The 23,216-nt window shown below is 59.2% G+C and overlaps 1 protein-coding gene across 1 annotated transcript in view; it reads right to left on the reverse strand.

The window, feature by feature from the left end:
* Nucleotides 1-1,548: 1,548 nt before the first annotated feature.
* Nucleotides 1,549-23,216, reverse strand: part of RUSF1 (RUS family member 1) — a 22,833-nt gene continuing 1,165 nt past the window's right edge. Inside the window, 16 exon segments of the mRNA XM_068664538.1 lie at nt 1,549-2,084; nt 2,163-2,243; nt 5,485-5,646; nt 9,425-9,497; nt 9,613-9,670; nt 11,132-11,367; nt 13,103-13,173; nt 14,037-14,138; nt 16,335-16,385; nt 16,387-16,441; nt 16,607-16,639; nt 17,882-17,927; nt 19,733-19,847; nt 22,616-22,632; nt 22,635-22,690; nt 22,802-22,862. Coding sequence (XP_068520639.1) covers nt 2,061-2,084; nt 2,163-2,243; nt 5,485-5,646; nt 9,425-9,497; nt 9,613-9,670; nt 11,132-11,367; nt 13,103-13,173; nt 14,037-14,138; nt 16,335-16,385; nt 16,387-16,441; nt 16,607-16,639; nt 17,882-17,927; nt 19,733-19,847; nt 22,616-22,632; nt 22,635-22,690; nt 22,802-22,862 — 1,241 coding nt within the window. The 3' untranslated portion in view covers nt 1,549-2,060.

Consider the following 23,216-nt stretch of genomic DNA (forward strand, 5'->3'; position numbering starts at 1 on the left):
CCCCAAAGCTACCTCGGAAATGTGAAAAAACGCCCCAAAAATGTTGTTTTTACCCCCCAAATCCTCATAACCCCAAAAATACCATAATTGGCCCCAAATTGTCAAGATTTTCCCCCAAAAATCTCATAATTGGACCCAAAGTGTAAGGATTTCCCCCCAAAAAATCTCATAATTGGACCCAAAGTGTCGGGATTTACCCCCAAAAATCCCATAATTGGACCCAAAGTGTCGGGATTTCCCCCCCAAAAAAATCTCATAATTGGACCCAAAGTGGCAGGATTTTCCCCCAAAATCCCCCAAAGCTACCTCGGAAATGTGAAAAAACGCCCCAAAAATGTTGTTTTTACCCCCAAAATCCTCATAACTCCCAAAAATCTCATAATTGGACCCAAAGTGTCAGGATTTCCTCCAAAAATCCCATAATTGGACCCAAAGTGTCAGGATTTCCCCCCAAAAATTTCATAATTGGACCCAAAGTGTAAGGATTTTCCCCAAAATATCTCATAATTGGACCCAAAGTGTCGGGATTTCCCTCCAAAAATCTCATAATTGGACCCAAAGTGTCGGGATTTACCCCCAAAAATCCCATAATTGGCCCCAAAGTGTCGGGATTTCCCCCCAAAAATCTCAAAATTGGCCCCAAAGTGTCGGGATTTCCCCCCAAAAAACTCATAATTGGACCAAAGTGTCGGGATTTTACCCCAAAAATTCCCCCAAAGCTACCTGGAAATGTGAAAAAACGCCCCAAAAATGCTGTTATTACCCCCAAAATCCTCATAACCCCAAAAATCCCATAATTGGACCCAAAGTGTCGGGATTTCCCCCCAAAAATCTCATAATTGGCCCCAAAGCGTCAGGATTTCCCCCCCAAAAATCTCATAATTGGACCCAAATTGTCAGGATTTCCCCAAAATTCCCCCAAAGCTACTTCGGAAATGTGAAAAAACGCCCCAAAAATGCTGTTATTACCCCAAAATCCTCATAACCCCAAAAATCCCATAATTGGACCCAAAGTGTCAGGATTTCCCCACAAAAATCTCATAATTGGCCCCAAAGTGTCGGGATTTTCCCCCAAATTCCCCCAAAGCTACCTCGGAAAAGTGAAAAAATGCCCCCAAAATGTCGTTATTACCCCAAAATCCTCATAACCCCCAAAATCTCATAATTGGCCCCAAAGTGTAAGGATTTCCCCCAAAAAATCTCATAATTGGCCCCAAAGTGTCGGGATTTCCCCCCAAATTCCCCCAAAGCTACCTCGGAAATGTGAAAAAACGCCCCAAAAATGTTGTTATTTCCCCAAAATCCTCATAACCCCCAAAATCCCATAATTGGCCCCAAAGTGTCGGGATTTCCCCCAAATTCCCCCAAAGCTACCTCGGAAATGTGAAGAAACGCCCCAAAAATGTTGTTTTTACCCCCAAAACCCTAATAAATGTCGTTTGTCCCCCAAAATGCCCTCAAATCCTTCAAATAAGGTGAAAACACCCAGAAACGCCGCCGAAACGCTCAGAAACACCAAAACATCCCAAACTAACCCCAGAACGTTGCTGAAATCTTCCCAAAGCATTTATGAATCATCAAAATGTCTTAAAACACCCGATTCGCCCCAAAATTCAAACGCATGTCCCAAATCTGAAGAATTTCATCAAAATATCCCAAAACATCCAGGTTGCCCACAATTACCTCAAAACCGTCCCAAATGACCCCAAACCATCCCAAATGACCCCAAACCATCCAAATGACCCCAAACCACCCCAAATGACCCAAAACCATCCCAAACGACCCCAAAACCACCCTCAAACTTTGCTTTTTGGGTGCAAAAAGTCTAGAAGGGATGCAAAAAATGTGAATTTTCGTAAATCGCCCCCCAAAAACCGGGGAAATTTGATCCGGTTGTGGAAAAAAAAAGCGATTTTCGCTCCTTGCGCCGTTTTGGGGTAATTTTGGGGGAAATCGGGTGGGGTGGGGTCAAGGTGGGCGGGGCTTCTCCCCCGAAACCCCGCCCCCCAGCCCCGCCCAGTCGAGCCGCCATTCGTCGGGGGCCAGTTGGTGGCGCTCCGTCAGCCAACCGGCGTTGGCCAAGCCTAAAATTTTGGGGATGACGTCATCGCCTTGCTGATGACGTCACGCCAAGGCGATGACGTCATGATGACGTCACCTACCGCGGAGGAAGGCGGGGCCGATGACGTCATCCCAAATCCGCGAGCTTTCGGCCAAGGCGGCCCACGGCACCGAGCCCGGAGCTGTTGGGGGGGGACAAAACGGGGAGATGGGTGGGGAATCCCAAAATCCCATCTTCTGAGCCCAAAATTCCATTCCCAGAGCTCAAAAAATGTCATCGGGACGTCAAAAAATGGCCCCGGGATCCCAAAAATGCAACTCTCAGCCCCAAAATGGCCCCACGGAGCCCCAAAATGAAGCCCAGGAATGAAGAAAACCACCCCAAAACCCAACCAAGAACCCCAAAATCCCATCATCTGATCCCAAAATCCCATCCCCCGAGTCCAAAAAATGTCATCGGGACATCAAAAAATGTCCCCGGGACACCAAAAACCCAACCCTCAGCCCCAAAATGGGCCCAGGGAGCCCCAAAATGAAGTCCAGGAACCAGGAAAACCACCCCAAAACCAGCCCCCAAAACCCATCTAAGCACCCCAAAATCCCATCTTCTGAGCCCAAAATCCCATCCCCCGAGCCCAAAAAATGTCATCGGGACATCAAAAAATGTCTCGGGGATCCCAAAAACCCAACTCTCAGCCCCAAAATGGGCCCAGGGAGCCCCAAAATGAAGCCCCAAAACCAGGAAAACCACCCCAAACCAGCCCCAAAACCCATCCAAGAACCCCAAAATCCCATCCTCTGACCCCAAAATCCCATCCCCTGACCCCCAAAAATGTCCCCGGGACACCAAAAACACAACTCCCAGCCCCAAAATGGCCCCAGGGAGCCCCAAAAGCAAGCCCAGGAACAATGAAAACCACCCCAAAACCAGCCCCAAAAACCATCCAAAAACCTCCAAATCCCCCCCGAGACCCCAAAATTAAGCCCAGGACCCCAAAAATCGTCCCCAAGACCCCAGAAAAACCAACAGTGCACCCCAAAATGGCCCCAGGGAGCCCCAAAATGAAGCCCAGGAACCAGGAAAACCACCCCAAAACCAGCCCCAAAACCCAACCGAGAACCCCAAAACCCCACTGGGAACCCCAAAATCATCTCAAGGACCCCAAAAACACCTTGGAGACCCCAAAACCACCCCAAAGACCCCCCAAAAACCACCCTAGGGACGCCCCAAATGCCCCAGGACCACCCAAAACCACCTCAGGGACCCCAAAACCACCCCAAGGACCCCCAAATCACCCCAAAACCACCCCAAACACCCCCAAAACCATCTCAGGGACCCCAAAACCAACCCAAATACCCCCAAAATCACCCCAGGGATCCCCCAAACCACCCTTGGGACCCCTACAACCTCCCAAAACCACCTCGGAGCCCCCCCAAATTACCCCAAAACCACCCTAGGGTCCCCTCCAACCCCCCAGGACCCCCAAAACCACCTCAACCCCCCCCAAAACCACCCCAAAGACCCCCAAAACCAGCGTAGCCCCCCCCCAACCCCCCAGGACCCCCAAAACCACCCCAAAACCACCCCAAAGACCCCCAAACCACCCCAGGGACCCCAAAAACCACCTCGGGGATCCCCAAAACCACCCCAAAGACCCCAAAACCACCTCAGGGACCCCAAAACCAACCCAGGGACCCCAAAAACCACCTCGGGATCCCCAAAACCAACCCAAAGACCCCAAAACCACCTTGGGGACCCCCAAAACCAGCCCAAAGACCCTAAAAAACACCTCAGGGACCCCCAAAACCACCCCAGAGACCCCCAAAACCACCGTAGGGACCCCTCCAGGACCCCCAAAACCACCCCAAAGACCCCAAAACCCCCCTAGGCCCCCCAACCCCCCATGGGGACCCCAAAACTACCCCAGAGTCCCCAAAACCACCCTAGGGACCCCTCCAGGACCCCCAAAACCACCCTAGGGACCCCAAAATCCCCCTAGCCCCCCCCAAATTCCCCTGGGGACCCCAAAACCCACCCCAAAGACCCCAAAACCACCTCGGGGACCCCAAAAACCACCTCGGGGATCCCCCAAACCACCCCAAAGACCCTAAAACCACCTTGGGGACCCCAAAACCACCCCAAAGACCCTAAAACCACCTTGGGGACCCCAAAACCCACCCCAAAGACCCCAAAACCACCCCAGGGACCCCAAAAACCACCTCGGGGATCCCCAAAACCACCCCAAAGACCCCCAAAACTACCTTGGGGACCCCCAAAACCACCCCAAAGACCCCAAAACCACCTTGGGGACCCCAAAAGCAACCCAAGGACCCCAAAAACCACCTCGGGGATCCCAAAACCAACCCAAAGACCCAAAAAACACCTCGGGGACCCCAAAACCAACCCAAATACCCCCAAAACCACCTTGGGGACCCCAAAACCACCCCAGAGTCCCCCAAAACCACCCTTGGGACCCCTCCAACCTCCCCAAACCACCTCGGAGCCCCCCCAAATTACCCCAAAACCACCCCAGGGACCCCTCCAGGACCCCCAAAACCACCCCAAAGACCCCAAAACCCCCCTAGGCCCCCCCCAAACCCCTATGGGGACCCCAAAACCACCTCGGAGCCCCCCCAAAACCACCCTAGGGACCCCAAATCCCCCCTAGCCCCCCCCAACCACCCTGGGGACCCCAAAACCACCCCAGAGACCCCAAAACCACCCTAGGGACCCCTCCAGGACCCCCAAAACCACCCCAAAGACCCCAAAACCCCCCTAGCCCCCCCCTAACCCCCCATGGGGACCCCAAAACCACCCCAAAGACCCCCAAAGCACCCCAAAAACACCTCGGGGACTCCCCAAAACCACCCCAAAGACCCCAAAAAACACCTAGGGGACCCCAAACCACCCCAGGGACCCCAAAAACCACCTCGGGGGCCCCCAAAACCACCCCAAAGACCCCAAAACCACCTTGGGGGCCCCCAAAACCACCTTGGGGGCCCCCAAAAACCACCCCAAAGACCCCAAAACCCCCTTGGGGACCCCCAAAACCACCTCGGAGCCCCCCCAAAACCACCCTAGGGACCACTCCAACCCCCCAGGACCCCCAAAACCACCTCGGGGACCCCAAAACTACCCTAGGGACCCCTCCAACCCCCCCAGGACCCCCCAAAACCACCTCGAGCCCAACCCAAACCACCCCAAACACCCCCAAAACCACCCCAGGGACCCCCAAAACCACCCTTGGGACCCCTCCAACCTCCCAAAACCACCTCGGAGCCCCCCCAAAACCACCCTAGGGACCCCTCCAGGACCCCAAAACCACCCCAAAGACCCCAAATCCCCCCTAGGCTCCCCCCAACCCCCCCTGGGGACCCCAAAACCCACCCCAAAGCCCCCCCGAGACCCCCCCCGGCACTCACGGCAGCGGCGCAGGCGGTGCTGGAGGCGGCGCAGGGCAGCACCCATGGGTGCCCCCGGGGGCAGCTCGGGGCCCAGCAGCTCCTCCAGCAGCAGGGCGTGGGCGCAGGCCCGCAGGGGGGTGTCGGGGGGGGCCCCGTGACGCAGCCCCACCCCCACCCAGCCTGCGGGGGGGGGACCCATCGTTAGGGTGGGGACCCCCCCAATTAAGTTGGGGACCCCCCCAATTAAGTTGGGGACCCCCCTTTGGGTTGAGGACCCCCCTTTGATTTGGGGACCCCCCCATTGACTTGGGGACCCCCCTGTTGGGTTGGGGACCCCCCCATTGATTTGGGGACCCCCCCATTGAGTTGGAGACCCCCCCATTGACTTGAGGACCCCCCCGTTGGGTTGGGGACCCCCCCATTGATTTGGGGACCCCCCCATTGAGTTGGGGACCCCCCCACTTATTTGGGGACCCCCCCATTGATTTGGCGACCCCCCCATTGGTTTTGGGACCCCCCCATTGAGTTGGGGACCCCCCCATTGACTTGGCGACCCCCCCATTGATTTGGCGACCCCCCCATTGGTTTTGGGACCCCCCCATTGATTTGGGGACCCCCCCATTGATTTGGGGACCCCCCCCACTGATTTGGGGACCCCCCCATTGATTTGGCGACCCCCCCCATTGATTTGGGGACCCCCCCGTTGGGTTGGGGACCCCCCCGTTGGGTTGGCGACCCCCCCATTGACTTGGGGACCCACCCATTGATTTGGGGACCCCCCCGTTGGGTTGGAGACCCCCCTATTGGGTTGGGGACCCCCCATTGATTTGGGGACCCCCCCCATTGAGTTGAAGACCCCCCCATTGAGTTGGGGACCCCCCCACTGGGTTGAGGACCCCCCCATTGGGTTCGAGACCCCCCCATTGGGTTGGCGACCCCCCCATTGAGTTGGGGACCCCCCACTGATTTGGTGACCCCCCATTGACTTGGGGACCCCCCCATTGATTTGGGGACCCCCCCACTTATTTGGGGACCCCCCCATTGGGTTGAGGACCCCCCCATTATGTTGGCGACCCCCCCATTGACTTGGGGACCCCCCCACTGAGTTGGGGACCCCCCCATTGGGTTGGAGACCCCCCCATTGTGTTGGGGACCCCCCCATTATGTTGGTGACCCCCCCATTGGGTTTGGGACCCCCCCACTTATTTGGCGACCCCCCCATTGACTTGGGGACCCCCCCATTGGGTTGGGGACCCCCCCACTTATTTGGGGACCCCCCCATTGAGTTGGGGAACCCCCCATTGGGTTGGGGACCCCCCTGTTGGGTTGGTGACCCCCCCATTGGGTTGGGGACCCCCCCGTTGACTTGGAGAACCCCCCATTGATTTGGGGACCCCCCCATTGATTTGGGGACCCCCCCATTGAGTTGGTGACCCCCCCCATTGAGTTGGGGGACCCCCCCACTTATTTGGGGACCCCCCCATTGGGTTGGGGACCCCCCCTTTGGGTTGGGGACCCCCCCATTATGTTGGTGACCCCCCCATTGGGTTTGGGACCCCCCCATTGACTTGGGGACCCCCACATTGGGTTTGGGACCCCCCCCATTGGGTTGGCGACCCCCCCATTGAGTTGAGGACCCCCCCATTGAGTTGGGGACCCCCCCACTGATTTGGCGACCCCCCCATTGGGTTGGGGACCTCCCCATTGACTTGGGGACCCCCCCATTGGTTTTGGGACCCCCCCACTTATTTGGGGACCCCCCCATTGGGTTGGCGACCCCCCATTGATTTGGGGACCCCTCCGTTGGGTTGGGGACCCCCCCATTGGTTTTGGGACCCCCCCATTGGGTTTGGGACCCCCCCATTGACTTGGGGACCCCCCCATTGGGTTGTGGACCCCCCCATTGGGTTGGGGACCCCCCCATTGACTTGGGGACCCCCCCCATTGGGTTGGGGACCCCCCCATTGACTTGGGGACCCCCCCACTGTGTTGGGGACCCCCCCGTTGGGTTTGGGACCCCCCCATTGAGTTGGGGACCCCCCCATTGGGTTGGGGACCCCCCCCATTGACTTGGGGACCCCCCCGTTGGGTTGGCGACCCCCCCCATTGACTTGGGGACCCCCCCCATTGGTTTTGGGACCCCCCCCATTGACTTGGGGACCCCCCCATTGGGTTTGGGACCCCCCCCATTGGTTTTGGGGACCCCCCCCACTGAGTTGGTGACCCCCCCCATTGATTTGGGGACCCCCCCCGTTGGGGTTGAGGACCCCCCCGTTGGTTTGGGGACCCCCCCCGCTTGAGTTGGGGACCCCCCCCCATTGGGTTTGGGACCCCCCCAAATTGACTTGGGGACCCCCCCATTGATTTTGGCGACCCCCCCCATTGATTTGGGGACCCCCCCCATTGAGTTGGGGGACCCCCCCATTGACTTGGGGACCCCCCCATTGGGTTGAGGACCCCCCCATTGGGTTGGAGACCCCCCCCATTGACTTGGGGACCCCCCCACTGATTTGGGGACCCCCCCCATTAGGGTTGAGGACCCCCCCATTGGGTTGGGGACCCCCCCATTGAGTTGGGGACCCCCCCCGTTGGTTTTGGGACCCCCCCCATTGAGTTGGTGACCCCCCCATTGATTTGGGGACCCCCCCGTTGGGTTGGGGACCCCCCCATTGACTTGGGGGACCCCCCCGTTGAGTTGGGGACCCCCCCCATTGGGTTGGGGACCCCCCTATTGGGTTGGGGACCCACCCCCACTTATTTGGGGACCCCCCCACTGAGTTGGGACCCCCCCCATTGATTTGGGGACCCCCCCCGTTGGGTTGAGGACCCCCCCATTGACTTGGGGACCCCCCCCGTTATGTTGGGGACCCCCCCATTGAGTTGGAGACCCCCCCATTGGGTTGGGGACCCCCCCATTGACTTGAGGACCCCCCCGTTGGGTTGGGGACCCCCCCATTGATTTGGGGACCCCCCCATTGGGTTGGGGACCCCCTCATTGAATTGAGGACCCCCCCATTGGGTTTTGGGGACCCCCCCCATTGAGTTGGGGACCCCCCGTTGGGATGGGGACCCCCCTTTGATTTGGGGACCCCCCCATTGGGTTGGGGACCCCCCCCATTGAGTTGGGGGACCCCCCGTTGGGATGGGGACCCCCCTTTGATTTGGGGACCCCCCCCATTGGGTTGGGGACCCCCCCATTGAGTTGGGGACCCCCCCACTGATTTGGGGACCCCCCCGTTGAGTTTGGGACCCCCCCGTTGAGTTGGCGACCCCCCCATTGGGTTCGAGACCCCCCCCATTAGGTTGGGGACCCCCCCATTGGGTTGGGGACCCCCCCATTGACTTGGGACCCCCCCATTGGGTTGGGGACCCCCCCACTGATTTGGGGACCCCCCCATTGACTTGGGGACCCCCCCCATTGGTTTTGGGACCCCCCCATTGACTTGGGGACCCCCCCCCCCCGTTGAGTTGGGGACCCCCCCATTGGGTTGGGGACCCCCCCGTTGAGTTGGGGACCCCCCCATTGACTTGGGGACCCCCCCATTGAGTTGGCGACCCCCCAGTTGGGTTGGGGACCCCCCAGTTGGGTTGGTGACCCCCCCATTGAGTTGGGGACCCCCCCGTTGAGTTGGGGGACCCCCCCCCATTGAATTGGGGACCCCCCCATTGGTTTGGGGACCCCCCCACTTATTTGGGGACCCCCCCATTGAGTTGGTGACCCCCCCATTGGGTTGAGGACCCCCCCATTGGGTTGGGGACCCCCCCGTTGAGTTTGGGGACCCCCCCATTGATTTGGGGACCCCCCCATTGGTTTTGGGACCCCCCCCATTGACTTGGGGACCCCCCCCACTGATTTGGGGACCCCCCCATTAGGTTGAGGACCCCCCTGTTGGGACTCAGGACCCCTCCCCAATTTGGGGACCCCCCCCCAAAAATTTTGGGGACCCCCCCCCCCCACCTTGGCTGGGGCGCAGCACGATGAGGTAGTCGCGGGGTGCCGCACTCCGCCCGCCTTCTTCAGCTCGGCCACGCTGCGGGGACAAATTTGGGGACCCCCCCCCGATTTGGGGACCCCACCCCCAATTTAGGGACCCCTCCCCAATTTGGGGACCCCCCCCCGACCCCCCAATTTCCCCCCCTCCTCACCTCTTGACCAGGCGGTGCAGGGGGGCGCCCAGGTGGAGGCGCAGGCGGGTGCTGAAGCCTGGAGGGGGGGGGACATTGGGGGGGGACGTTGGGTGACATTGGGTGACACGGGGGTGGTGGGTGACACTGGGTGACGTGGGGGGGCGTTGGGGGGGGGCATTGGGTGATGTGGGGGGGCATTGGGGGGCGTTGGGTGCACTGGGTGACACAAGGGTGGCGTTGGGTGACATGGGGGTGACATTGGGTGACACTGGGTGACACAAGGGTGACACTGGGTGGCATTGGGTGACCCCAGGTGACAAAAGGGTGACGTTGGGTGACACTGGGTGACACGGAGGTGATGTTGGGTGGCACTGGTGACGTTGGGTGACATTAAGGTGACACTGGGTGACGTTGAGTGACAAGGGGGGTGAAGTTGGGTGACGTTGGGTGACAATGGGTGACACAGGGGTGATGTTGGGTGGCATTGGGTCATGTTAGGTGACATTAAGTTGACACTGGGTGACACAAGGGTGAGGTTGGGTGACATGAGGGTGAAATTGGATGACATTGTGTGACACTGGGTGACCCCAGGATGAGGTTGGGTGACATGGGGGTGACATTGGGTGACACTGGGTGACAAGAAGGAGACATTGGGTGACACAGGGGTGAAGTTGGGTGACAAGGGGGGTGACACGAGGGTGGCATTGGGTGACATTGGGAGACATGGGGGTGACACTGGGTGACACAAGGGTGGCATTGGGTGACATGAGGGTGACGTTGGGTGACAAGTGGGTGATGTAGGGTGACCTTGGGTGGCGTTGGGTGGCATTGGGTGACATTGGGTGACACAAGGTTGACACTGGGTGACGTGAGAGTGACATTGGGTGACAAGGGGGTGACGTAGGGTGACATTGGGTGACATTGGGTGACACAAGGTTGACACTGGGTGACACGGGGGTGACACTGGGTGACACTGGGTGACGCTGGGTGACATGAGGGTGACATTGGGTGACAAGGGGGTGACGTAGGGTGACATTGGGTGACACAAGGTTGACACTGGGTGACACGAAGAGTGACATTGGGTGACAAGGGGGTGACACAGGGTGACATTGGGTGACACCGCGTGACACTAAGGTGACACTGGGTGACGTTGGGCGACCCCAGGTGACAAAAGGCTGACATTGGGTGACCGGGGGGGGGGTGACACAAAGACACTGGGTGACAAAGGGGTGACATCACGTGACCCCGAGTGACCCCAGGTGACCCCAGGTGACCCCAAGTGACCCCAGGTGACCCCGAGTGACCCCAGGTGACCCCGAGTGACCCCGGGTGACACCCAGGTGACCCCGGGTGACACCGGGTGACCCCGAGTGACACCCAGGTGACCCCAGGTGACCCCACATGACCCCAGGTGACCCCAGGTGACACCGGGTGACCCCAAGTGACCCCAGGTGACCCCGGGTGACCCCGAGTGACCCCAAGTGACCCCGAGTGACCCCGGGTGACCCCACATGACCCCAGGTGACCCCATCCTCACCGGGCAGCAGCGGCTCTCGGGGGTTGACCTCCTCGGGGCCGGGTACGGGCAGGTTGATGACGTCACCGCCGGGGGGCGTGGCCTGGGCCTTGGGGGCGGGGCTTCCCCGCAAGGCCCCGCCCAGGGCGAGGCGGAGGCGGGGCCTGTTGAGGGTGGGCATGCAGAGGGCCCCCACCGCCCTCAGGTTGCAGCCCAGGTGGGCGGCCACCAGCAGGGCCACCAGCAGCCAGCTCAGCCTGCGGGGACGTTTCCCATCAGCCCCCGGGGCTCCCCGACCCTTCCCATCAGCCCCTGCGGCGCCCCCGTCCCATCAGCCCCCGGGGTTCCCCAGCCAATCCCTGAGCTCCTCCCCCATGGGCAAAAACGAAAGTGAAAATACAAAGTGAAAGTGAAAGTAGTCCGCTATCCCATCAGCCCCTGGGGCTCCCGGACCCTTCCCATCAGCCCCTGCGGCGCCCCCGTCCCATCAGCCCCCGGGGTTCCCCACCCCATGGTCAAAAATGAAAGTCTAAAACGAAAGTGAAAGTAATCCCCTATCCCATCAGCCCCTGGGGCTCCCTGCTCCTTCCCATCAGCCCCTGGGGCTCCCCGACCCTTCCCATCAGCACCTGCGGCGCTCCCATCCCATCACCCCCTGGGGTTCCCCAACCCCATGGTCAAAAATGAAAGTGAAAGTACAAAGCGAAAGTGAAAGTAATCCGCTATCCCATCAGCCCCCGGGGCTCCCCGACCCTTCCCATCAGCCCCTGCGGCACCCCCATCCCATCAGCCCCTGGGGTTCCCGAACCAATCACTGAGCTCCTCCCCTATGGTCCAAAATGAAAGTGAAAGTACACAAAGTGAAAGTGAAAGTACTCCCATATCCCATCAGCCCCTGGGGCTCGGGACTGTCCCATGAGCCCCTGGGGCTCCCTGCTCCTTCCCATCAGCCCCTGGGTTTCCCCACCCCATGGTCAAAAATGAAAGCGAAAGTCTAAAATGAAAGTGAAAGTAATCCCCTATCCCATCAGCCCCTGGGGCTCGGGACCTTCCCATCAGCCCCTGGGGCTCCCTGTGCCTTCCCATCAGCCCCTGCGGCGCCCCCGTCCCATCAGCCCCTGGGTTTCACACCCCACGGTCAAAAATGAAAGTGAAAGTACAAAGTGAAAGTGAAAGTAATCCCATATCCCATCAGCCCCTGGGGCTCAGAGCCTTCCCATCAACCCCCGGGGCTCCCCGACCCTTCCCATCAGCCCCTGCGGCGCCCCCATCTCATCAGCCCCTGGGGTTCCCCACCCCATGGTCAAAAACGAAAGTGAAAGTAATCCCCTATCCCATCAGCCCCCGGGGCTCCTCACACCTTCCCATCAGCCCCTGGGGCTCCCCGACCCTTCCCATCAGCCCCTGCAGTGCCCCCATCCCATCAGGCCCCGGGGTTCCCCACCCCATGGTCAAAAATGAAAGTGAAAGTAATCCCATATCCCATCAGCCCCTGGGGCTCGGGACCTTCCCATCAGCCCCTGGGGCTCCCTGTGCCTTCCCATCAGCCCCTGCGGCGCCCCCATCCCATCAGCCCCCGGGGTTCCCCAGCCAATCGCTGAGCTTCTCCCCCATGGTCAAAACTGAAAGTGAAAGTATTCCCCTATCCCATCATCCCCTGGGGCTCGGAGCCTTCCCATCAGCCCCTGGGGCTCCCTGCTCCTTCCCATCAGCCCCTGCGGCGCCCCCGTCCCATCAACCCTTGGGTTCCCCACCCCATGGTCAAAAACGAAAGTGAAAGTATTCCCCTATCCCATCAGCCCCTGGGGCTCGGAGCCTTCCCATCAGCCCCTGGGGCTCCCCACCCCTCCCATCAGCCCCTGCGGCGCCCCCGTCCCATCAGCCCCCGGGGTTCTCCAGCCAATCGCTGTGGTTCTCCCCCACAGTCAAAAACGAAAGTGAAAGTAAAAGTCCTCCCGTATCCCATCAGCCCCTGGGGCCCCGCCCCCTCACCATGGCCGCCCCTCCAGCAGGGGCAGCAGCAGCAGCGCCAGCAGCAGCCCCACGGCGTTCACCAGCGTCTCCTGCCCAGTACAGACCAGTAAGGACCAGTACAAACCAGTATGGACCAGTACAAACCAGTACAAACAGTATAGACCAGTAAGAACCAGTATGGACCAGTACGGACCAGTATGGGCCGGTACGGACCAGTTACAGCTCCCAGATCCCAGCCACTTCCCTTCCCAGTTCTCCCAGTATGAACCAGTTCCCCTCCCAGTTCCTCCCAGTGTCCCCATTATGAACTGGTTCCACTCCCAGTAAGCCCAGTATCAACCAGTTGCCCTCCCAGGTCCTCCCAGTGTTCCCAGTTCCCCTCCCAGTAAGCCCCATATGAAACGGTTCCCCTCCCAGTGCTCCAGTATGAACCAGTTCCCCTCCCAGTAAGCCCAGTATGGACAAGCTGCCCTCCCAATACCTCCCAGTTCCCCTCCCAGTAAGCCCAGTATGAGCCCACTGCCCTCCCAATACCTCCCAGTGCTCCCAGTTCCCCTCCCAGTGCTCCCAGTACAAACCAATTCCCCTCCCAGTACGAACCAGTTCCCTTCCCAGTGCTCCCAGTATGAACCATTTCCACTCCCAGTGCTCCCGGTACCAGCCAGTTGCCCTCCCTAGTTCTTCCCAGTGCTCCCAGTTCCCCTCCCAGAGCTCCCATTACAACCCAGTCGCCCTCCCATCATCCCACTCCCACCCCCAGCGCTCCCAGTCCCTCCCAGTGACCCCTCCCAGTACCTCCCAGTGACCCCACCCACCACCCCACTCCCTCCCAGTCCCCTCCCAGTGCCCTCCCAGTGCCCCCCAACCCCCCCAACCCCCCTCAATCCCCTCCCGGCGCCCTCCCCAGCCCCTCCCAGTGCTCCCAGTTTGTCCCAGTCCAAACCAGTCTCACCTGGCTGCCGTCCTTGGCGCTCACCTCGGCCGCGTTCTCCCTGCGGGCCTGGTGCACGGCCACGGCCGCCCGCGTGGCCCCGCCCGCCACCGCCACCGCGCTCTGGGGACACCAGTTGGCTCCCAGTATGAACCAGTAACAACCAGTACCACCCCAGTGCCTCCCAGCGCCACCAGAACGGCAGCCCAGTAGCTCCCAGTATCACCCAGTATCGCCCAGGGGCACCCAATGGGACCTTAATGGCACCCAGTGGCACCCCAATGTCGCCCAGTGCTTCCCAGTAATACCCAGTATCTCCCAGTAACACCCCAGTAGCTCCCAGTACCACCCCAGTGCCTCCCAGTGCCACCAGAACGGCAGCCCAGTAGCTCCCAGTATCGCCCAGTATCGCCCAGGGGCACCCAATGGGACCTTAATGGCACCCAGTGGCACCCCAGTGCCTCCCAGTAACACCCAGTGCCTCCCAGTAACACCCCAGTAGCTCCCAGTAACACCCCAGTAGCTCCCAGTGCCACCATAACACCACCCCAGTAGCTCCCAGTATCACCCCGTGCCACCTAGGGGCACCCAATGGGACCTTAATGCCACCCAGTGGCACCCCAGTGGCACCCAGTGCCTCCCAGTAACACCCAGTAACATCCCAGTGCCTCCCAGTAACACCCCAGTAGCTCCCAGTAACACCCCAGTGCCACCATAATGCCACCCCAGTAGCTCCCAGTATCACCCAGTACCAGCCAGGGGCACCCAATGGGACCCTAATGGCACCCAGTGGCACCCCAGTGCCTCCCAGTATCCCCCAGTATCTCCCAACATTCGCCAGTATCCCTTTGACATCACCCCAGTATCCCCCAGTATCCCCCAGTATCTCTCAGTATCCCCCAGTACTCTCCCAGTATCCCCCAGTACACCCCCAGTACCACTCCAGTACCCCCCAGTACTCTCCCAGTACCCCCCAGTATCTCCCAGTACTCTCCCAGTACCCCCCAGTACCCCCCAGTATCTCCCAGTATACTCCCAGTACTCCCCAATCCCACCCCAGTCCTACCCCAGTATCTCCCAGTACCCCCCAGTACTCCCCAGTACCACTCCAGTACCCCCCAGTACCCCCCAGTATCCCCCAGTCCCACCCCAGTATCTCCCAGTACCTCCCCAGTACACCCCCAGTATCTTCTAGTATACTCCCAGTATCCCCCAGTACCACTCCAGTATCCCCCAGTACCACTCCAGTACCTCCCAGTCCCACCCCAGTATCCCCCATTACCACTCCAGTACCCCCCAGTACCTCCCCAGTCCCACCCCAGTATCTCCCAGTACTCCCCAGTATCCCCCAGAACCATTCCAGTACCCCCCAGTATCCCCCCAGTAATCTCCCAGTGTGCCCTAGTATCCCCCAGTACACCCCCAGTACCCCCCAGTATCTCCCAGTATACTCCCAGTGTTCCCCAGTCCCACCCCAGTATCTCCCAGTATCCCCCAGTACACCCCCAGTGCCCCCCAGTACCCCCCAGTACACCCCCAGTACCCCCCAGTATCCCCCAGTACCACTCCAGTACCTCCCAGTTACCCCCAGTACACCCCCCAGTACCCCCCAGTACTCTCCCAGTATCCCCCAGTACACCCCCAGTCCCACCCCAGTACCACTCCAGTACCCCCCAGTACTCTCCCAGTACCCCCCAGTACCACTCCAGTACCCCCCAGTACTCTCCCAGTAACCCCCAGTTCCACCCCAGTATCTCCCAGTATCCCCCAGTACCCCCCAGTACTCTCCCAGTACCCCCCAGTATCTCCCAGTACACCCCCAGTGTCCCCCAGTATCTCCCAGTATATTCCCCGTACTCCTCAGTCCCACCCCAGTCCTACCCCAGTATCTCCCAGTATGCCCCAGTACACCCCCAGTGCCCCAGTACTCTCCCAGTACCCCCCAGTGCCACTCCAGTACCCCCCAGTACCTCCCAGTACTCCCCAGTCCCACCCCAGTATCTCCCAGTATACTCCCAGTATTCCCCAGTCCCACCCCAGTATCTCCCAGTATCCCCCAGTCCCACCCCAGTACTCTCCCAGTACCCCCCAGTACCACTCCAGTACCTCCCAGTACTCTCCCAGTACCCCCCAGTACCACTCCAGTACCCCCCAGTACCCTCCCAGTACACCCCCAGTATCTCCCAGTAACCCCCCAGTACCCCCCAGTCCCCCTCTAACACCTCCCCCAACCCCAAGCCCCGCCCCCTCCCCCTAAACCCCGCCCCCTCCCACCCCAAGCCCCGCCCCCCTGAGGCCCCGCCCCCCGTGACGTCACACCCTGGCGATGGCGGCCCCGCCCAGCAGCAGAGGCCCCGCCCCCCCCTCAGTACGGCGCCAGCAGCTCCAGCACCAGCCCCAGGTCGTTGATGACGTCAGCGGCCAGCCTGCAAGGGGGCGGGGCCAAGGGAGGTCAGGGGGCGGGGCCTCACCCCGAGGGGGCGGGGCCACCGCCAAAGGGGGCGGGGTTAAGACAAAGGGGGCGGGGTTAAGGAAAAGGGGGCGGGGTTAAGGGAAAGGGGGCGGGGTTAACGGGAGGTCACGTGACTCACCGCCACTGCTTGGCCTCGCAGTCCAGGGAGGGTCTGTGAGGGAGGGACCAGTATGGACCAGTATGGACCAGTATAAACCAGTATGGACCAGTATAAAACAGTATGGACCAGTACAGACCAGTATAGACTGGTACCAATATGGACCAGTATAAACCAGTACAGACCAGTATAAACCAGTATGGACCAGCACAGACCAGACCAGTATGGACCAGTATAAACCAGTATGGACCAGTACAGACCAGTATAAACCACTATAAACCAGTATGGGCAAGTACAGACCAGTATAAACCAGTATGGACCAGCACAGATCAGTACCAACCAGTATGGACCAGTATAAACCAGTATGGACCAGTACAGATCAGTAGAAACAAGTATGGACCAGTATAAACCAGTATGGACCAGTACAGACCAGTATAAACAAGTATGGACCAATATAAACCAGTACAGACCAGTATAAAACAGTATGGACCAGTATAGACTGGTACCAACCAATATGGACCAGTATAAACCAGTATGGACCAGTACAGACCAGACCAGTATAGACCAGTATAAACCAGTGTGGGCAAGTACAGACCAGTACAGACCAGTACGGACCAGTACAGATCAGTATAAACCAGTATGAACCAGTATTAACCAGTATGGACTGGTACCAACCAGTATGGACCAGTATAAACCAATATGGACTGGTACCAACCAGTATAGACCAGTATAAACCAGTATGGACCAGTATAAACCAGTATGGACCATTATGGACCAGTATGGACTGGTACCAACCAGTATGGACCAGTATGGACCCATACAGACCAGTACCAACCAGTATGGACCGGTACCAAACAGTACGGACCAGTATAAACCAGTATGGCCCAATACAGACCAGCATGGACCAGTATAAACCAGTATAGACCAGTACAGACCCCTATAACCAATATAGACCAATATAAACCAGTATGGACCAGTATGGACTGGTGTGGGCCAAGAAGAGCCCCAGTGATAACCAGTAACAACCAGTAGCCCCTCCCAGTGCTCCCAGTAGCCCCTCCCAGTACATCCCAGTAACACAAGTGAACCCTCCCAGTAACTCCCAGTGCTCCCAGTAATCCCAATAATCCCTCCCAGTGCTCCCAGTAACTTCCAGTAACCCCAATAACCCCTCCCAGTCCCTCCAGTAATCCCAGTGACCCCTCCCAGTCCTTCCCAGTCCCTCCCAGTAAGCCCAATGACCCCTCCCAGTCTCTCCCAGTGCTCCCAGTCCCTCCCAGTGCCCCCAGTGCTCACCCCTGGAGCCAGGCGAAGACGATGCGCGTCACCATCCCCACCCCATCTGCGGGGACACAATTTTGGGGTGAAATCAGCCAATTTTGGGACACCCACAAAAAATTTAAGTCAAAATCATGAAATTTTGGGGTGAAATCAGGAAATTGGGGGGCGAGGAAACTTTGGGGTGAAATCCGGAGATTTGGGGAATTAAACCAGGAGGGAAGAAGGATACGGGAAAATTTTGGGGACAATGAGGGGGGTTTGGGGTGAAAATCAGAGAGATTTGGGAAAAAAGAGAATTTGGAATGAAATTAGGGAATTTTGGGGTGAAATCAGAGAGATTTGGGAATAAAATCTGGAGATTTTGGGGTGAAATCAGAGAGATTTGGGGAAAAACGATAATTTGGGAATGAAATCTGGGGATTTTGGGGCAAAATCAGGGAGATTTGGGGAAAATACAGAATTTCAGAATGAAATCTGTAAATTTTGGGCTGAAATCGTTGAGATTTGGTAAAAAAAAAAAAGTAGAATTTGGGAATGAAATCTGGAGATTTTGGGGTGAAATAAGAGAAATTTGGGATAGAAATGGGATTTGGGGAGTGAATTTAGAGAATTTTGGGGAGGAATCATGGAGATTTGGGAAAAAATGGGAATAAAATCAGGAGAATTTGGGGTGAAATCCAGTGAGATTTGGGGAAAAAGGAGACTTTGGAAGTGAAATCTGAAGATTATTGGGAGTGAAATCAGAGAGATTTGGGAAAAAAAGAGAATTTGGGAATGAAATTAGGGGATTTTGGGGTGAAAGCAGGGAGATTTGGGAAAAATGTACAATTTGGAAATGAAATCAGGAGATTTTTGGTGGGTGAAATCAAAGAGATTTGGGGTATAAAATGGGATCTGGGAGTGAAATCAGGAGATTTTGGGGTGAAATCACAAAATTTTGGGATATAAAAGAGTTTGGGGGGGAATCAGGAGATTTTGGGGGTGAGAAAGGGGGATTTTGGGGGGCAGAAAAGAAAGGTTTTGGGGGTCACCAAATTGAGGGGAAACCTGAGCATTTTGGGGCCAAAATAAAAAAATGGAGGTGGGACGAGGGGAGATTTGGGGTGGAACTGGGGGATTTTAGGAGTGCTAGACCCAATTTTGGGGTGAAAAAGAGGGATTTTTGGGGTGAAAATGAAAGATTTGGGGTCGCCAATTTTTGTAGGGGTTTTGGGGCCACTACCGGAGATTTTGGGGCCAGAATGAAAAAACTGAGGGGGGACGAGGGGAGATTTGGGGTAAAACCTGGGGTTTTTGGGGGCGCCGTAGCCCGATTTTGGGGTGAAAAAGGGGAATTTTGGGGTGAAAAATGAAGGATTTGGGGTTGCCAAATTTTGAGGGGTTTTGGGGCCACTACTGGAGATTTTGGGGCCAGAATGAAAAACTGAGGGGGGATGAGGGGAGATTTGGGGTGAAAACTGGGGGTTTTTGGGGGTGCCGGAGCCGATTTTGGGGTGAAAAGGGGGGATTTTTGGGGTGAAAATGAAGGATTCGGGGTCGCCAAATTTTGAGGGGTTTTGGGGCCACTACCGGAGATTTTGGGGCCAAAAACGAAAAACTGAGGGGGGACGAGGGAGATTTGGGGTAAAACTAGGGGTTTTTGGGGGTGCTGGAGCTGATTTTGGGGCGAAAAAGGGAGATTTTGGGGGTGAAAATGAAGGATTCGGGGTCACCAAATTTTTGAGGGGTTTTGGGGCCACTACCAGAGATTTTGGGGCCAGAATGAAAACAGAGGGGGGACGAGGGGAAATTTGGGGTGAAACCGGGGGTTTTTGGGGTGCCGGAGCCGATTTTGGGGTGAAAAAGGGGGATTTTGGGTGCCCTCACCGCGCAGCACCCAGGTGAGGGTGGCCCCGGTGGCAGTGGCCGCGCTGTCCCCGACCCCCACGGTCTGCAGCACGGCGCGGGTGGAGAGCGTCCCGGTCACCGTGCTGCACAGCGCCTGCCAGTACAAAACCAGTACAAACCAGTAAGGACCAGTATATAACCAGTATAAACCAGTATGGACCAGTAGCAATAGCCAATAAGGCTCTGCTCCCTCCCAGTAACTCCCAGTGCTCCCAGTAAGCCCTCCAAGACCCAGGACACTCATCAGGTGCTGCAGAGTGCCTGCCACTACGCACCAGTAACAAACCAGTAAGAACCAGTATAAAACCAGTATAAACCAGTATGGAGCAGTAGCAATAACCAATACGGCTCTGCTCCCTCCCAGTAGCTCCCAGTGCTCCCAGTAAGCCCTCCAGACCCCAGGACACCCCTGAGGGTGCTGGCACAGGGCCTGCCAGTACGGACCAGTATAAACCAGTAAGGACCAGTATAAGCTAGTATAAACCACTAGGAACCAGTATTGAAAGCCACTAAGGCTCAGATCCCACCACAGTAAACTCCCAGTGCTCCCAGTAAGCCCTCAAGACCCCAGGACACTCCTCAGGGTGCTGCACAGCGCCTGCCAGTACGGACCAGTACAAACCAGTAAGGACCAGTATAAACCAGTATGGACCTGTATTGTCCGGTATTGATAGCTACAAAGGCCCAGATCCCGCCCAGTAACTCCCAGTGCTCCCAGTAAGCCCTCAAGACCCCAGGACACCCCTCAGGGTGCTGCTCCCAGTGCCCTCCCAGTATAAACTCAGTCCCTCCAGTCCCCCCCAATCCCTTCCAGTCCCTCCCAGTGCTCCCAGTGCCCTCCCCAGTATAAACCAGTCCCCCCCAATCCCCTCCCAGTCCTTCCCAGTTCCCCCCCCAGTCCATTCCAGCCCCCTCCTACACTAGCTCCCCAGTGCCCTCCCAGTATAAATCAGTCCCCCCCAATTCCCCCCAATCCCCTCCCAGTCCCCCCCAGTGCTCCCAGTCCCCTCCTAAACTGCCCCCAGTGCCCTCCCAGAATAAACCAGTCCCCCCCAGTCCCCTCCCAACCCCCTCCCAGACCCTCCCAGTATACACCAGTCCCCCCCAGTGCCCTCCCAATATAAACCAGTCGCTCCCAGTCCCCCCCAATTCCCTCCCAATCCCCTCCCCAATCCCTCCCAGTCCCTCCCAGTCCCCTCCCAGTATAAACAAGTCCCCCCCAATTCCCCCCAATCCCCCCCTAACCCCTCCAGTCCCCTCCTATACTGCTCCCAGTACCCCCCCAGTCCCCCCCCAGTGCCCCTCCCAGTATAAACCAGTCCCCTCCCAGTCCCCCCCAACCCCCTCCCAGTCCCCTCCTATACAGCTCCCAGCCCCCTCCAGTAAAAACCAGTCCCCCCCAATCCCCCCCTAACCCCCTCCCAGTCCCCCCCAGTCCTCCCAGTCCTCCTCCTATACTGCTCCCAGTAACCCCCCAGTCCCCTCCCAGTCCCTCCCAGTATACATCAGTCCCCCCCCCAGTGACCTCCCAGTATAAACCAGTCACTCCCAGTCCCCCCCCAATCCCCTCCCAGTGCTCCCAATCCCCTCCTAAACTGCTCCCAGTGCCCTCCCAGTATAAACCAGTCCCCCCCAATCCCCTCGCAGTTCCCCTCAGTCCTTCCCACCCCCTCCCAGTCCCCCCAGCCCCCTCCCAGTATAAACCAGTCCCCCCCAACCCCCCCCCAACCCCTCCCAATCCCCTCCCTGTCCCCCCTCAGTCCCCTCCCAGTGCTCCCAGTCCCCTCCTAAACTGCCCCCCAGTGCCCTCCCAGTGCTCCCAGTGCCCTCCCAGTATAAACCAGTCGCTCCCAGTCCCCCAATTCCCTCTCAATCCCCTCCCCCACTCCCCCCCAGTCCCTCCCAGCCCCTCCCAGTCCCCTCCTATACATCTCCCAGCCTCCTCCTCAGTATAAACCAGTCCCCCCCAATCCCCCCCAACCCTCCCAGTGCCCCCAGTCCCCTCCCAGTGTTCCCAGTCCCCTCCTATACTGCTCCCAGTACCCCCCAGTCCCCTCCCAGTCCCTCCCAGTATACATCAGTCCCCCTCCCCAGTGCCCTCCCAGTATAAACCAGTCCCTCCCAGTCCCCTCTCCAACCCTCCCCAATCCCCTCCCAATCCCCTCCCAGTGCTCCCAGAACCCCTCCTATACTTCTCCCAGTGCCCCCCAGTGCCCTCCCAGTATAAACCAGTCTCTCCCAATCCCCCCCAGTTCCCTCCCAATCCCCTCCCCATTCCCCTCCCAGTCCCCTCCCAGTGCTCCCAGTCCCCCCCCACCCCCTCCCAGTCCCCCCCAATCCCCTCCCAGTGCTCCCAGTCCCCTCCTTATACTTCTCCCAGTGCACTCCCAGTCCCTCCCAATCCCCCCCAACCCTCTCCCAGTCCCCCCCAGTATACACCAGTCCCCCCCCCAGTCCCCTCCCAGTATAAACCAGTCCCCCCCAATTCCCTCCCAATCCTCTCCCATCCCCTCCCAGTCTCCCCCAATCCCTTCCCAGTGCTCCCAGTCCCCTCCTATACTGCTCCCCAGTGCTCTCCCAGTATAAACCAGTCCCCCCCAGCCCCCCCCAGTCCCCCCCAATCCCCCCCAGTCCCCCCCAAACTTCTCCCAGTCCTCCCCAGGCCCCTCCTAAACTGCTCCCAGTGCCCTCCCAGTATAAACCAGTCCCTCCCAGTCCCCCCCAATTCCCTCCCAGTCCATTCCAGCCCCCTCCCAGTGCTCCCAGTCCCCTCCAGGTCCCCTTCCATCCCCCCCGACTCCCTCCCAGTCCCCTCCCAGTGCCTCCCAGTGCCCTCCCAGTATAAACCAGTGCCCCCAGTACCTGCAGGCTGTCCCAGGCTGGTACCTGCCATAGTCCCCGCTGACGCTCTCGGGGTACCCCTGGGGCAGCAGCAGCCTCTGGGGGGGGGGGGGGGGGGGGGGAGGGGGTCAGGACCCCCCCCCTCCCCCACCCCCCCCCCTCTTTGTGCCCCTCCCCCCCACCCCTCCCCCTTGTGCCCCTCCCCCACGCTCCGCCGCCCTCCGCAGCCCCTCCCCCACCCCCCTCCCCCTCCCCCTCCCCCTCTCCCCTCCCCCCCCCGGGAGCCGCCGCAGCCCCTCCCCTCACCCACCCACCCCCGCCCCTCCCCCCCCACCCCCCCCCCCCCGGTACCGCGCGGCCTCGCGGCGCCCCCAAAGCTCCCCGGACCAGGGGGGGGGACGGGGGGGGTGGGGGGGGAGGGGCTGCGGCGGCTCCCGGGGGGGGTGAGGGGGGGGGGATGGGGGAGGGGGTGGGGGAGCCGGGGCGGGAGGGGGGAGAACCCAGGAGGAGACGCCGCCATCGGGGGGGGGCCGGGACTCGGTGGGCGCCACGTGGGCGCTCTGGGACAAAGGTCCGCCAGGACTCTATGGTCACGGAGGGAGGGCGCTCTGGGGAAGTCCTC

Source organism: Anas acuta, chromosome 33 (assembly GCF_963932015.1).
Source record: "Anas acuta chromosome 33, bAnaAcu1.1, whole genome shotgun sequence".
Classification (NCBI taxonomy): Eukaryota; Metazoa; Chordata; class Aves; order Anseriformes; family Anatidae; genus Anas; species Anas acuta.